At 34.2% G+C, this 13874-nt stretch overlaps 2 protein-coding genes and 1 non-coding gene across 4 annotated transcripts; 1 reads left to right on the forward strand and 2 right to left on the reverse strand.

Moving 5' to 3' along the window:
• Nucleotides 1–2361: 2361 nt before the first annotated feature.
• Nucleotides 2362–4366, reverse strand: LOC105162482 (large ribosomal subunit protein eL21z/eL21y). The gene is made up of 2 exons (XM_011080508.3): nt 4065–4366; nt 2362–2758 (listed from the first exon to the last, which is right to left on the reverse strand). Exons 1-2 carry the CDS (start codon nt 4299–4301, stop codon nt 2501–2503), a joined length of 495 nt encoding a protein of 164 aa, XP_011078810.1. The 5' UTR covers nt 4302–4366; the 3' UTR covers nt 2362–2500.
• Nucleotides 3370–3493, reverse strand: LOC148788025 (small nucleolar RNA SNORD14). Its single transcript, XR_016065645.1, has one exon. It is a non-coding gene; the product is annotated as a small nucleolar RNA SNORD14 (small nucleolar RNA).
• Nucleotides 4367–6616: 2250 nt separating the features above from the next.
• LOC105162481 (dirigent protein 21-like) lies at nt 6617–9346 on the forward strand. 2 transcript variants are annotated; one of them, XM_011080507.3, is made up of 2 exons: nt 6617–7277; nt 8334–9346. In XM_011080507.3, exons 1-2 carry the CDS (start codon nt 6691–6693, stop codon nt 8398–8400), a joined length of 654 nt encoding a protein of 217 aa, XP_011078809.2. In that variant the 5' UTR covers nt 6617–6690; the 3' UTR covers nt 8401–9346. The 2 variants fall into 2 exon arrangements, with proteins under 2 accessions (XP_011078809.2, XP_020549530.2); XM_020693871.2 differs by lacking the exon at nt 8334–9346 and having other exon boundaries at nt 6619–7353.
• Nucleotides 9347–13874: the final 4528 nt, after the last annotated feature.

The raw sequence follows: 13874 nt of genomic DNA on the forward strand, positions 1-13874 counted from the left end.
ATTGTTACAAGAGTAGCTTGGTCCGAAAACAAATTATTTGACCTGCAATAAATTGATTTTAAGTCAATTAAGGCTAAATTGCAATTTTCATTAGGTTTTCTTTAATATTATCAGCAAATTCAGTGAATTTTAACTAATAGGCGATTTATTTGTTAGATGAAAGCAAAATTTGGGAGTAATAGATGTAATTTTTCAAACCACAGGATGTCTATATGTAATTATAGGAAACTTCAAAGAAGGGGAGTGTAATTATTTCAAAAATCTATTATCATTCATGCACACACACACATCACATCTATATACACATAGATACACCTATTATAATATTTATTAATTATTAATTAATATATATTTCTTAAGGTCTATTAATTACATCTTGTTTAAAAATATACATATATAAAAAGAACAAAGAAGTATTTTCTTCTAACCCTAATTGGATGTATATTGGTTGTTGGGGTTGTGACATATGGTATAATATGATTGACTACCAATAGAAACATAAATAATGAGTGAGTGGTAAATATATTTTAAGAACAAGTTAGGTTTAGACATTTGCAGGTCTTCCCAGTTTCGGCCTTGGTATATTTTGGAAATGCAGGACTCAAGTAAGGTATTTTCATCTACTCAATACTCATTATTAACCATTGCTTTCTTCAGTCTAATACAAAAATGAAGCAGCCTACCCTGTTTCTTCAATCTCAACTACCCCTGCAATTTCTAACACTATGATTCTTGCAAAATTAGAGTCCAAACCACACTTAAAATCAACACGAACAAATAGTAAAATAAAAAAACTAATTCCAACATCGAGTGTTTAGACATACATTAAAAAAAAATACAAAATTAAAATGTAATTTCAGAACAAATTAACATTAAAAAGCAATATTTGGCTCAAGAGCTGTGAACGATCAAGGAAGAATGGCACTTTTGAACATGTCGATACAACGATAGGATAGGCGCAGCAGCTAGTGATGGAACACCAACTCAAGTGATGAATGCCAAATCAAGAGAAGAAGCATTTATTTGGGAGGGTCATGGCAGTAGTATGTGCAGATGCAGTAGTTCCATCTGCATCTTCCCTGCCCCCCTGGCTTCACAGAGCATTTTTCCATGCATTTGTAGGTATTGCATTTGCCTGAACGGATTTTTTCAAGGCACCTATGCTCCGGAATCCATACTGCAACCGCATCATTCAAACCTGCAATGCAGCGAATCAACGGACAAAGACTTTATCATCAAGAATCTGTCGTTGAACTAAAGCTTAAATGTCGCTGGTGCAGCATTTACAAATATGAATGTCTACGATGCTGAGAAAATTACAAGATATGTAATGAATAAACAACCAAACCATGTGGTAGAATGAGGCGACCTGAGAAGACGATGAGAGCAATGAAGAAGCCAATGGCAGCAGGCAAAATTTTCATTCTGAACAGAAATGGGAGTCCACAGCACTGACTCCAAACCCAAGTATTCTCTTCAAAAGCATAAGCTTAAAGAAAAGCCACCACTGTTGCCCCAATATATATACAAAAGCACGAAAATTTGTTACTTGTACAAAAAGATATCACCTATGGTACGCAATATATGTGTTTACTAGCAACTCAAGGATGAGTAATAGATTTGTTTTTGACCAAAATGATTAGGCGGAAGCTGAGTTAAATGAAAAAATGTATTGTATAAGTATGGGGAAGGAACTCACTTATCAAACACTTAACTAGTTCTTTACTTTGAGCACAAGTTCTTTTCTTTCTGCCCACTCCTAAAGCCAGCAGGCAGCAGGCAAAATGGATGCCCTGATCCTTGTTTGGTTGATAATCCTTTATATAGGTATATGTTTTACTTGTTTCATGATCCTTGCTCTGTGTTTGCTCATCCAAAAACGTGAAAACTTCAGTTTACCCATCGGCTGATGATTTAAAAGACCAGCTTTCATTACGGCACATTATCTGCTAATTTTACAGAGTCCTGATTTCCTGATGAACAAATAAATACGAGGCGCATGTTGATATGTGAAAAATTGGACTTCACATACAATGTAGTTATCCCTGGTATTCCAGAAGAAACCAACGAGGTACTGAAAAACCATGAGAAGATATCTCACATTCTGAGGCGTGAAACCGTCAAATTAAGATAGACAAAGAATGTAACAGAATCTTGGTGTACCCCATCTTACGGCTTAAGCTCATGATATAATGAACTCATCATCGCAGAAAATTGGAGCCTCTTATATCAAGCCTTGAAATGTCATTTAATGGATATCTAAACATCCCCATTAAGTCTCAACCGGTATGTTCCCTGTTAATGAAAGCTCATTCAGTAAAGGATAATGCCAAATGCTAGCATTGATCAGATCAGATATCATTTTGCCCCAGAATTGGTCTAAATATCAATTGCAAACTCCTTGTCCATCACAAAAGTAACGCAAGAGAGAGAGAGTTTGACTCAACAATTTCCAGCAAAAAGCCAAAAGAACAGAAAATTCCTAGCCACCACCAGGGTCTTAGTAACCACCCTTGAGATCATTGACCACATCATATGGGATCGGAGTGACAGTTTCTAGAGTGGCACCTTCCACCATGAAACCAGGTTTGGGACCTTCTGGCTGCCTCTTCGTGCTAATAATTTTACCTTGCGCCTTAGCTTCAGCCTTCAACTGATCATTCTTTTTTATCCTCTCAAGAATCTCCTCATGGCATCGTGATGGCTGAACATGTTCCACACGAACATGTATCCTCTTCTTGATGATTCTGTTGCCGACCTGAGTGCATGAACACACATCAACAAACTTTAATTTTAATTTTCTTTAGTGGGTCAAGCAAGAGGGTAGAGAAGCTAACATATAGTACAGCATGGAAAACTCTGACAAACTGAAGATCAAGTGACTGCAGATCTCAATCTCCTCTGTGTTTTACAACCTAACTAGAAGACTAACAAGCCAGAATTAAAACAACGGTAATGATAGAATGAACAGCTTAACAAAAAACTTCTTTTCTCAATTGCTGTAAATGCTTTCAAGATAGAGATAGATACAAGGCTTGGAAATATTATCCAATCACCAGCCAGCACCTTATTCAATGTTCCAAACAGCTGTGATATGATGTTTAAGCCATTGTTCTCTCACAGGTAATCAAGAATCAAATGTTTAAGATAATTCAGAATTTCATTGAAAAGTCTAGAAAACAAATGACAAACAGCTGTTCTGAGACCATAAAAAAGAGCTTCATTTTTGTCTAACACTTCCACAATACTTTAGCAGAGTAATATAAACACCAAAAGTTCGATAGGAAAAAGAAACAAAACTTCAAAAGGTGGAATGTTCAAAAGGAATAAAAATATCAAAAGCAATTAAATCAAAAGTTGAAAGAATATAGTCTCAGACATCCAAGGAAGGATAAAAGCAGCAGAAGCTCTCAAGCCTGGCGAAGGCGAAAGCTCTCAGGCGGCCACTGCGAATGTATTGAGAAACAAGCCTTAGAATTTGTCATCACAGACTTCCAAAATTAACCGATCCCACAAAATCCAAACAATACAACCTTTAAATGACCATAAGCACAATTACATTCCGTACTGGTGAAACATGACTGTTACCAAGAATGCAACCAAGGAACTACGCTTGAATACAAGATTAACCCGGATAAAAGCAAATCAAAAGATGAAAAAAATGCTAACTAATTGCCATCATATTTTCTTAATGTTTCAAGACCAAGTCACTCTTATGTGGTTGACTACCGTTAAAAGAAGAAAACAAAGTAGTATAGAATTAGTACTAACAGCTCTAGTTATTTATACTTGACCATAATGGTTCAAACGAAGGTTGTCCTTGCCAATTTCAATAAGTCCGAGGAACTGCTCCCAAAGGTGAAGTTACAAAAACACGCACAAATAAAAAAAAAAAATTCATATAAAACACCACCTAAATTGAATCAAACTACATAAATACATTAATACAGCCGAATATCAAATAAATCTTATCAGTTCCAGCCACAAAATACAGTTCTTAACACCGCACAAAGAAATATAGTAAAAATGTAGATAGACAGCGACCATGCTTAGACGATTTCTACCTGCTTATTGACTTCAACGCCGATGGCACGCTTGGTTACATTCCAGACCCGACCCGTACGACCATGGTAGAATTTATGGGGCATGCCCTTATGGATGGACCCGTTAACTTTGACATCAACATAATCTCCGATTTTGTAGATCCGAAGGTAGGTCGAAAGATGGGTTGGACCCTTCTTCCTGAAGGGCCTAGCGAAGAGATCCCTAGTCCGCGCCCTCTGACCGTGTCCCGCCGGCATGTTTTAGTGTCGTGATCGTGAAGTGTGTGAAGAAAACCGAGGGTGGAGGGAAACTGATCAAAGACAGGAAAGAATAATTATATATAGGGGACTTAGGGTTTTGGGACAAGAATGGGCCGCAATGTAGAGGAGGTGGAGTTGTTGGATAGTTGAGGGAAATGAATATAGCTGCATCACTGGGCTCGATTTGGCAACCAGGCCCACTAATATTTTCCTCTTTCACTAATTATTTTATTCTTTTATAATTACAATTTGATATTACATCCTATATTCCTATGCTACACAAATAATTATATTTATACCCCTAATCTATGATAGATTTACACAAATTACTCTCTCTTTTAGATAATTATACATATACCCATAAAAAATATCAATATTATTTTACAAAAACTACCCTGTTTTTTTAGAAAATTATGTATACATTCCTATAAAACGTTAATATCATCTTTATTACTTGGTAAAAAGCTTAAAAGCACCAATACACTTTGATTACAATCACCTCTCCAAAAGCTTTACATATTTATAAATATTTTTTATTATTAAAAATACCTTCTGTTTAATATTTGCATAACAACGAAACCAGTGGATTAGATTTTCATTTAATTTTTATAGTGAACGGATTAATATACCATTTTGAATTATAAATTATAATTTTATATACTTTTTAAAATTTTATAAAAATATTTTTATGAACTAAAATTTTCAATGTATTATTTACTTTACCAACCCTCATTTTTTTTTTAATATTTTATCATTTAAAAAAATCAACAAGGATAAAGTAATAAGTTTTACATCATTATTTAAGGACTATATAATTGTAATTATTTTTTATTTGAGAAGTATTTGTCATTTTCATTTTTCAAACAATAATAAAATATTTATAATTATAACAAACATAATGGGAAGTAGTTGCAATTTACCCTATGTTTATTTCAGTACCTTTGGATTCAAGTTTTAGGGTTGTTTTGGTTCAAATAATAGGAAAAGGGAAGTGGGGGGGGGGGGGAGAGAATAATAATTTCCTTTTAAATTGTTTGGTATGATTAAAAGAGGAGTAAATCTCAAATATTTTCAGTTGTTTGGTACGAGAAAAACAGATTAAGAGTGAAAAGACTATTTTTTATAATTTCATTAAATAGTCCTTCTTTCATTTTGTATTAAAAAATAAATAATTAATATAATTTTTGTACATGAAAATTTTAAAAATCTCATTAATAAAAGTATTATCAAACAAGTACAATAATATTTTTATTAATAAAAATATTCATCCTTGACTTCGATGCAATAATTTTTCAATAATTTTTTTATATTATCTTTAGTGAATGTGTATGGTATTATTAGGGAGAAGGGAAAAAAATTTGAAGAAAATTATACATAACATATATATATACATACATATAAATGGGCAATAGAGTAATAAAAATAAAATATATTTTTTTGTCTTTTTTACTTATACTTTCACTTTTTCGCCAAATTTCAACTGAAAGAAAATTGAATTTTGAAATAATTTTATATACATCGTGTTTTATTTCCATTCCATCGTTCTGCCCTAATAAAAAACACCAAAATAGAGGTGGCAAATGGACGGGTTAGGTCCAAAATGGGTCTAAATGAATGGGTTCAAAATAGATTGGGTCGGGTTATTATAAATTATTTTATTAATTTGAATATAGAGATTTCAAAATTTTACAAAATAAAAAGAAAAAAGGACAATATTTGAACTATTGAAAAAGGTAATCACTACTTGTAATGTAATAAAATTAAATCTGTCGCACATGTCATTTCTGTCTAATGACCATGTACATTAAGATTCATTTGGTAAACCATAAAGTAAAAAAAAACTACTAGTTATCTGATAAAATACAACATTTTATCAAAATAATTCATAACGTTTTCAATGCTCATATTGAATGCTTACCTTAAAAAAACATCATTATCTTTCAATAGTTTTTAAACTAAAATAATGTACTTTTATATTTAAAAATATATATTGCTTCATCTTAAAAAATAAATAAAAATAAATTACATATATATATTTGTAGAGGAATAATTTATTCACGTGTAATATCACAAAGAAATAAATTGCATTAACACATTATAAAATGATTAAGGTAAGAGAGTGACAGTCAAATTCATTTTTTCAACTTACTAAGAAGAAATTCATAAAATTGTTAATAAATAGTAACCAAATATAATATTGTTAAGGAAAAGCATTTGGACATCCCCTTCAAAGCTGAATTATTGGTACTAATAATAATCAATCTTTAAAATACTATATTGTTGCAAGCAGACAAAATTTAGTAGGTATACGGTATATGTGCCGTAACCCAAACAATCCCTCAGCCGTCAGTGTATATATACTACACCCCTACATTTGCAGCTTTTCATGCTGAATCCCACAATCACTATGGCCAATTACGCTTTCCTTCAACTCACACTCCCCATTTTCACACTTGTTCTCATCATCTCATCAAATTTCATCCAGACACATTCCCAACAGTTTTCAAGAAGGCTTTCCAAAACTGAAATGGGACTCAAAGCACAAAAGCTCTCCCACCTCCACTTCTACTTCCACGACATAGTCAGCGGCCGCCAACCCACCGCCGTGCGCGTGGCGGAAGCCGCCGTGACCAACTCCTCCGCCACGGGCTTCGGCTTGGTGGTGATGATTGACGACCCTCTCACTCTGGGCCCGAATATGAGCTCCAAGATTGTGGGGAGAGCTCAAGGAATCTACGGTTCGGCGGATTTGAGCAAGCTGGGGCTTTTGATGGTCTTGAACTTCGCATTCACTGAGGGGAAGTTCAACGGCAGCACGCTGAGCGTGTTGGGGAGGAATGCGGTGTTTTCGGCGGTGAGGGAGCTGCCCATCGTGGGGGGAAGCGGCGTGTTCCGGTTTGCTAAGGGGTATGCAGAGGCGAGGACTCATGAGTTGAACTTCAAGACAGGGGATGCTGTCGTTGAGTACAATGTGTATGTCTTCCATTATTGAGATGTGTACTGTATTGTATGTATTATGCTATAATAATTTATTATGTTGGTGGGATTATTTCTCCATTTTCTACCAATGTCATCTTTGTTTTGATATTATAATAATTTATATAAAATAAAACAAATACTGATACAAATATTCACACATTTCAAAAAATTCAAGTTGATGATCCTAACTTTATTGATGAAACCTCACATTTAAGCCTCCAATGTCAACTTTGTTTGTTATGTTAGTTTTGGAAAAGATTGCATATATACAGCAGTGGTGTATTTAATGTAGGGGACGGGGACCGAGGTAGGCGGGACACTCATTTAAATTCAAAACTATACCACGTTCCATTCAAGTTGGAGTACAATATCTTTGGCACATTAAGTGAATGAGACTGAGGGGACGACAAACTGGTATAGTTGACAGGCCCTGTTGAGCCCATATATTCATCCAATGAGTCCAAGGCGAAGCCCAGGCCCATACTGGATACCCCCAGCCCAAACCCAGAGGCAGGCTTGCTGTTACTGCCTACATTCCTAAAGTTGTGTAGTCTAATACTCATGATTGAATGGCTATGGCTGTAATTTAGGTTTGACTTGTTATTTTCTGTCCGCTGTCCTAAAATGCTGACATCCATTTCACAAGAATTGCTTAGCTAAATAAAATCCATCTTTTGTTTGCTGCACTGTTGCTGTGAATGTGGATATATATAGCTATTCCACTTGCTTTTTTGCTTTTCCCTCTAAACTAGCTCGTGAATTAGCATGTCTCAGTCTTAATTCCATTACCTCTTAGTTCTTTTGTTTACTACCTGAGTAAGACATCACCTGTTTTAAGTAGAATAATCGAATCATATGTTTTTTCTCCCCAAAAGGACTTGAACTTTACAGAGTAAGCTGGTCTATCTTTTCTATTCTATGAGTAGGAATTAATGAGCTGTTGGAGTTGTTGAGTTAATTCCTTATAATATCTCATGCATTTTTTGGGGTGTAGCTGCTCTTTGACACCCCGTTTTTATCAGATTGATCTGATGACACCTTAATTTACAGGCTATGCACTCCCAAACTTCACTCAACTCACTGTGACATCATATTATGCTGCTTCAAGTGCATCTAACTATGGCATTTCACAATGAGGATGACCATGTTTCCAATATTTGATGATGTAAGGAGCTTAAGTGATCTCCTGCAGGTGGCCCAAATTATATTAACTCTACCCTACCTCTTTCACTTTTGTAATTAACTCTAACTATAACCAATGTGTAAATCTAGAGTATCTTTACTTTTGTTTTTGTGAATATCTGTGGCCTAAATCCCTTAGGCCCAGCCATCTCACTGGATGGCTGGGACTGGTCCACCTCATGGTGCTTGGCCCAATTGCTTCCGACCTTGGCCCATTTTCCTGACCCGATCCACTAAGATTACCGCTTTTACCCCTTTAAATGGTCTCTCTCTCTCTCTCTCTCTCTGTCATAACCCTAATTCCGTTCCCCCTCCTCTTCGTTTCTCTCCTCTTCTTCCTCTCTCTTCTTCTCTCTATTGTTAGGTCTCCCTCCACCACCATTCTTCTTCAATTCTATTCTGGAATTAAATGGCTTGTTCCCTTATATATGTTGGCTTCAGTCTGGTTTCAATTTCAGAAATTGAAACCCTTCTCCTCTCTCTAATCTACTTCTGTATTCCTTAAAGCTCTTAGTTAACAAACATTACTGGTTGAATAAATCTTGAAAGATCTTAGCCTTTGAGGCCCTAGGTTAATCTAATAGCCTTTGTGGCAGTATTTAATGCCTTGTGGCTCAGTGGTTCCAAGCAACCGTGAGTCTGGGTTGGGGCCTTTGTGGCTTTTGGGTTTACATTGACTGGATCAGGCTTTCTGAGCCTTATTCTTGTAAACCATTGAGTATTTCAATTTTCTTTTATACTGTATTATTTTTTTATACCTGTATAGATCTGTAATTTCTATTTTGAACTTTTTTGTATAAGGGGTTTTCAAACCCTATTAAAATTTGTAATAGGTGGTAGATTTGATTCATTATTTTCTGGGTTTGATTCGAGTTCTAGAGGATTAATACCTAACAGTGGTATCAAAGCATTGTTCTCCTTGTAAGATCATTCATTTCTTCTACATTTCTTATTTTATTTCAAACCTAGACCAAACCCCCTTGCTATCTTTCTTACTTGGGCGAGCCCTTTAGGCTGCGGGTATCTAGTTTTGAGAAGTAGCCTGGGTGCCCTCTTAACTGCAGTTTATTTATTTAATTCTCTGATCTCATTCTTAGTGATTATTATGTGATTATTTCTGTATATATGGCTAGATATAATTTACAACTTTTTGATGCTAAATCTGATTTTTTCATATGACATCAAAAAATGAAAGGAATCTTAATACAACAAAAAAAGTTTAAAGTTATTGATGAAAAATATGCTGATAATGTTTCTGATGATAAAAAGATTGAAAATGATGAGTATGCTTACTCTTTGATTATTCATAATTTATCTAATTCTATTATTAGAAAAGTAGGGAAATAAAATTCTGCTAAAGATCTTTGAGATAAGTTAGAAGAACTCTTTACAGAAACTTCTTTACCTAGTAAGCTCTTCTTACTTGAAAAATTTTTCAGATATAAGCTTGATTTGTCTAAAAACATCAAAGAAAATTTGGATGATTTCTCTAAATTAATTCAACACATAAGATTAACAGGAGATAAAACATAGATGACTACTCTCTTATGGTGCTTTTAAATGCTATTCCTGAAACCTATGGAGATATCAAAGCTGCAATTAAATATGGTAGGGATAATATAAGCTTAGAAACAATACTATTTCTTAGGGGCAGAACAAAAAATAGAAATTTTGATTATAAGTTTATAAAATATGGCAAAAGCAGAAGTAGAAATAGAAGTAAAAGCAGGTCTAGGCCTAAGTATAGAGATGATAGACATAATGAAGATAGACATGAAGAAAAAAGATGTTATAACTGTGGAGCAAAAGGGCATTTTATAAAAGACTGTAAGAAGCCAAACAAAGACAATACAAAAGAAAATGTAAATGTTTCTGATGAAACTTCTGATGAAGTTTATATGATCTGTGATATTAATTATGCTAAAACTTCTTTGCATATAAATGAATGGCTTATTCTGGTTGTACTTATCACATGACTCCTTTTAAAGAAATATTAACCAACTATAGAACTGAAAAATTGGGCATCGTTTCTATGGCAAATGAAAAGATATGTGAAGTTCATAGTCTTGGTGATGTTTGCTTAAATTTTGAGAATGGTTTCAAGTTTACTTTAAGAAATGTTAGAAATGTCCTTGAACTGTGTCATAACCTAATATCATGTGTTGCCCTTGAGGAAGAAGGGTTAGAAGGGAATGAGTAAGGGTGTGATGAAAATCATGGAGGGTTCCCTTTCTATTTTAAGGCAGAAAAGAAAAGGAATTTGTACATTTGTTCTATTAAATATTACATGCTTGCTGCTTCTGTCTTAAAAACAAATAAAACTGAGTTATGACATAAGAGGTTAGGACATACCAGCTTGAAATGATGGGAATTACTTCATAAAATTGGTGTTCTAAAGGAAAAATTTGATGATATGTGATGTTTTAGGAAACAACATAGAGTTCACGTTCCCGCTTCACCTTCCCCAAGACCTTCATCATCCTCATACATTTTAGATTATATCCATGCTGATGTATGGGGACCTGCTAACATTCCTCACACATGGTGGAAACAAGTATTTCTTTTCAATTATCGATAATTTTTCTAGAAAAGTTTTTGTTTTCTTAATGAAGCAAAAATATGAGGTTTTTGAAAAATACAAAAACTGAAAAGTTTATGTTGAAAACCAAACGAGTAACATATTAAAAGCTTTAAGAACATATAATGGTTTGGAATTTTGTAACCAGCAGTTTATTGATCTTTGTAAAGAATTTGGCATTAAAAGACATAAAACTACTCCTTATACTCATCAACAAAATGGAGTTGCTGAACGTATGAATGGAACTTTATTAAATAAAGTAAGATATTTATTAATAAGTCCTGGATTGCCCAAAACTTTCTGGAGTGAAGCCTTTTTAACTGCTGCTTATCTGATTAATCATTCCCCTTTTGTTCCCTTATTTGGAAAATTGCCTGAATGTATTTGGTCTGATAGAGATGTTGGTCTTTCTTCATTTCGCATTTTTTGTTGTTTTACATTTGTTTTGCAAAATAATGATAAATTTGATCCGCGCTCCCAAAAATGTGTTTTTATTGATTATCTTAATAGAACTAAAGGGTATAGACTCTAACTTAGAAGCTTACCAGGTTTTAAAACAATAATCAGTAGAGATGTCATTTTTAATGAATCTGAAATACCCTGTTTTTCAAAAATACCTAGAAAAGATGAAGAATATAATATAGAAACCACTTTTAATAGGTGGAGGGATCTGTAGAGGATAACCAACAAGGGAATGAGGTTAATGAAGAAAATTAACAAATAGAAAATCAACAAAATAATAAAAATACTGAAAATGATAACCCTGAAAATAATGACTCTGAAATAGATCACTATCAACTAGCTAGAGATAGAGAAAGACGAGAATCTAGGACTCCCTCTAGGTATAGAGATTATCACTTAGCTTTATATTCTGAACACCTTGAACCTCCCTCTTATGAGGAAGCTGTAAAAACTACTGATTCTAAACAATGGATAAAAGCTATGAATAAAGAAATCTAGTCTTTATATAAGAATAATACTCGGGTCCTAGTTCGTAAACCCAACAATGCTTCTATTATTGACTGTAAATGAATTTTCAAAATTAAGCAAGAAAATGATGAAGACGTTTGAAAGCAAGATTAGTTGCAAAAGGTTTTACTCAAAAGGAAGGAATAGACTACACTGAAACTTTTCCCAAGTTGTAGAATACACTATCATTAGAATTGTTCTTGCTTTAGTTGCTCATTATAATTGGGAACCGAAGCAAATGGATGTCAAAACTGCATTTTTGCATGGTGGTCTTAATGGACAAATCTATATGTATCTACCAAATGGTTTTATTAATAAGAAAAATACTGACTTTGTCTGCTTACTTAAAAAGGCTCTTTATGGTCTAAAACAATCTCCTAGACAATGAAATAAACAATTTGATCTCCTCATGCATTCCTTCAAGTTTCAAGGAAGTACTTATGATCATTGTTTATATTTCAAGTACAATAATCATGTCCCTATTTTTCTTGTGTTCTATGTTGATGATATGCTTATTTCTAATCCTAGCATAAATCTAATTAAGAATCTCCAATACAATTTATGCAAGAATTTTAAAATGAAATATCTAGGACATGCTAAGTAAGTATATGTCAAATGCGGGTCTTCCTCATTGGGAGGCTCTTAAGTGGTCATTAAGATACTTAAATGATTTCAATAATAATGGGATAAAATTTACTAAGTGTAGTTAAGGTGTAAACTTGGTTGGATATGTTGATTCTAACTATGCAAACGATAGGGATAGTAGAAATCTACTACTTCTTATGTGTCTACTTTATGTGGTGCATGCATTAGCTATAAATCTCAGCTTCAACATATTGTTTCATTATCTACAAAAGAAGCAGAATATATTGCTACCACAGAAGCCATTTGGCTTGAAGGATTATTAAAAGAAATTATTTTTTTAAAGAAAAAGGTTACAATTTTCTCAGACAGTCAATTTGCTATTCAACTATGCAAAAATCCAATCTTCATGATAGAACTAAACATATTGATATAAGATATCATTTCATTTGAGATATAGTTGCAACATAAATTATTAACTTAGAAGAAATCAACTCTAAAGAAAACCTTGCTGACATGGGGACCAATGTTTTACCCCTAGAAAAATTTAAGAATTGTCTTAAAATTCTTAACTTGATTTGACCCTCCTGTATGCATGTATTCCCTTCTTCTAATGTGCAGGTATCCTTTAGGCCCCGGTGTTTGGACAATGATGATGCTTGTATCCACCATCTTTCATTTGGTCCAAGGTGGAGATCGTAAATATCTGTGGCCCAAATCCCTTAGGCCCAGCCCATCTCATTGGATGGTTGGGACTGGTCCGCCTCATGGTGCTTGGCTTAATTGCTTCTGACCCTGACCTATTTTCCTGGCTTGGTCCACTAAAGTTGCCTACTTTGGCCCCTTTAAATGGTCTGTCTATTTGTCTCTCTCTCTGTCATAAACCTAATTCCCTTCCCCCGGCTCTTTGTTTCTGTCATATTCTTCCTCTCGTCTTTTTCTCTCTAGTGTTGGGTCTCCCCAATTCTTCCTAGATTCTATTCTGGAATTAAATGCCTTGTTCCCTTATATATGTTGGCTTCATTCCGAATTCAATTCCGGAACTTGAAACCCTTCTCATCTCTCTAATCTCCTTTTGTGTTCCTTAAATCTCTTTGTTAATTGCAAACCTTAGTTGTTGAATAGATCTTGAAAGATCTTTGCCTTTGTGGCCCTGGGTTAATCTAATAGCCTTTGTGGCAGTGTTTGATACCTTTGTGGCACAGTGGCTCCAAGCAACCATGAGCGTAGGTTGGGGCATTTGTGGCTTTTGGGTTTACATTCACTAGATCTGACTTTCT

This window comes from Sesamum indicum, linkage group LG5 (genome assembly GCF_026168435.1).
Source record: "Sesamum indicum cultivar Baizhima isolate 11 linkage group LG5, ASM2616843v1, whole genome shotgun sequence".
In the NCBI taxonomy this organism is placed as follows: Eukaryota; Viridiplantae; Streptophyta; class Magnoliopsida; order Lamiales; family Pedaliaceae; genus Sesamum; species Sesamum indicum.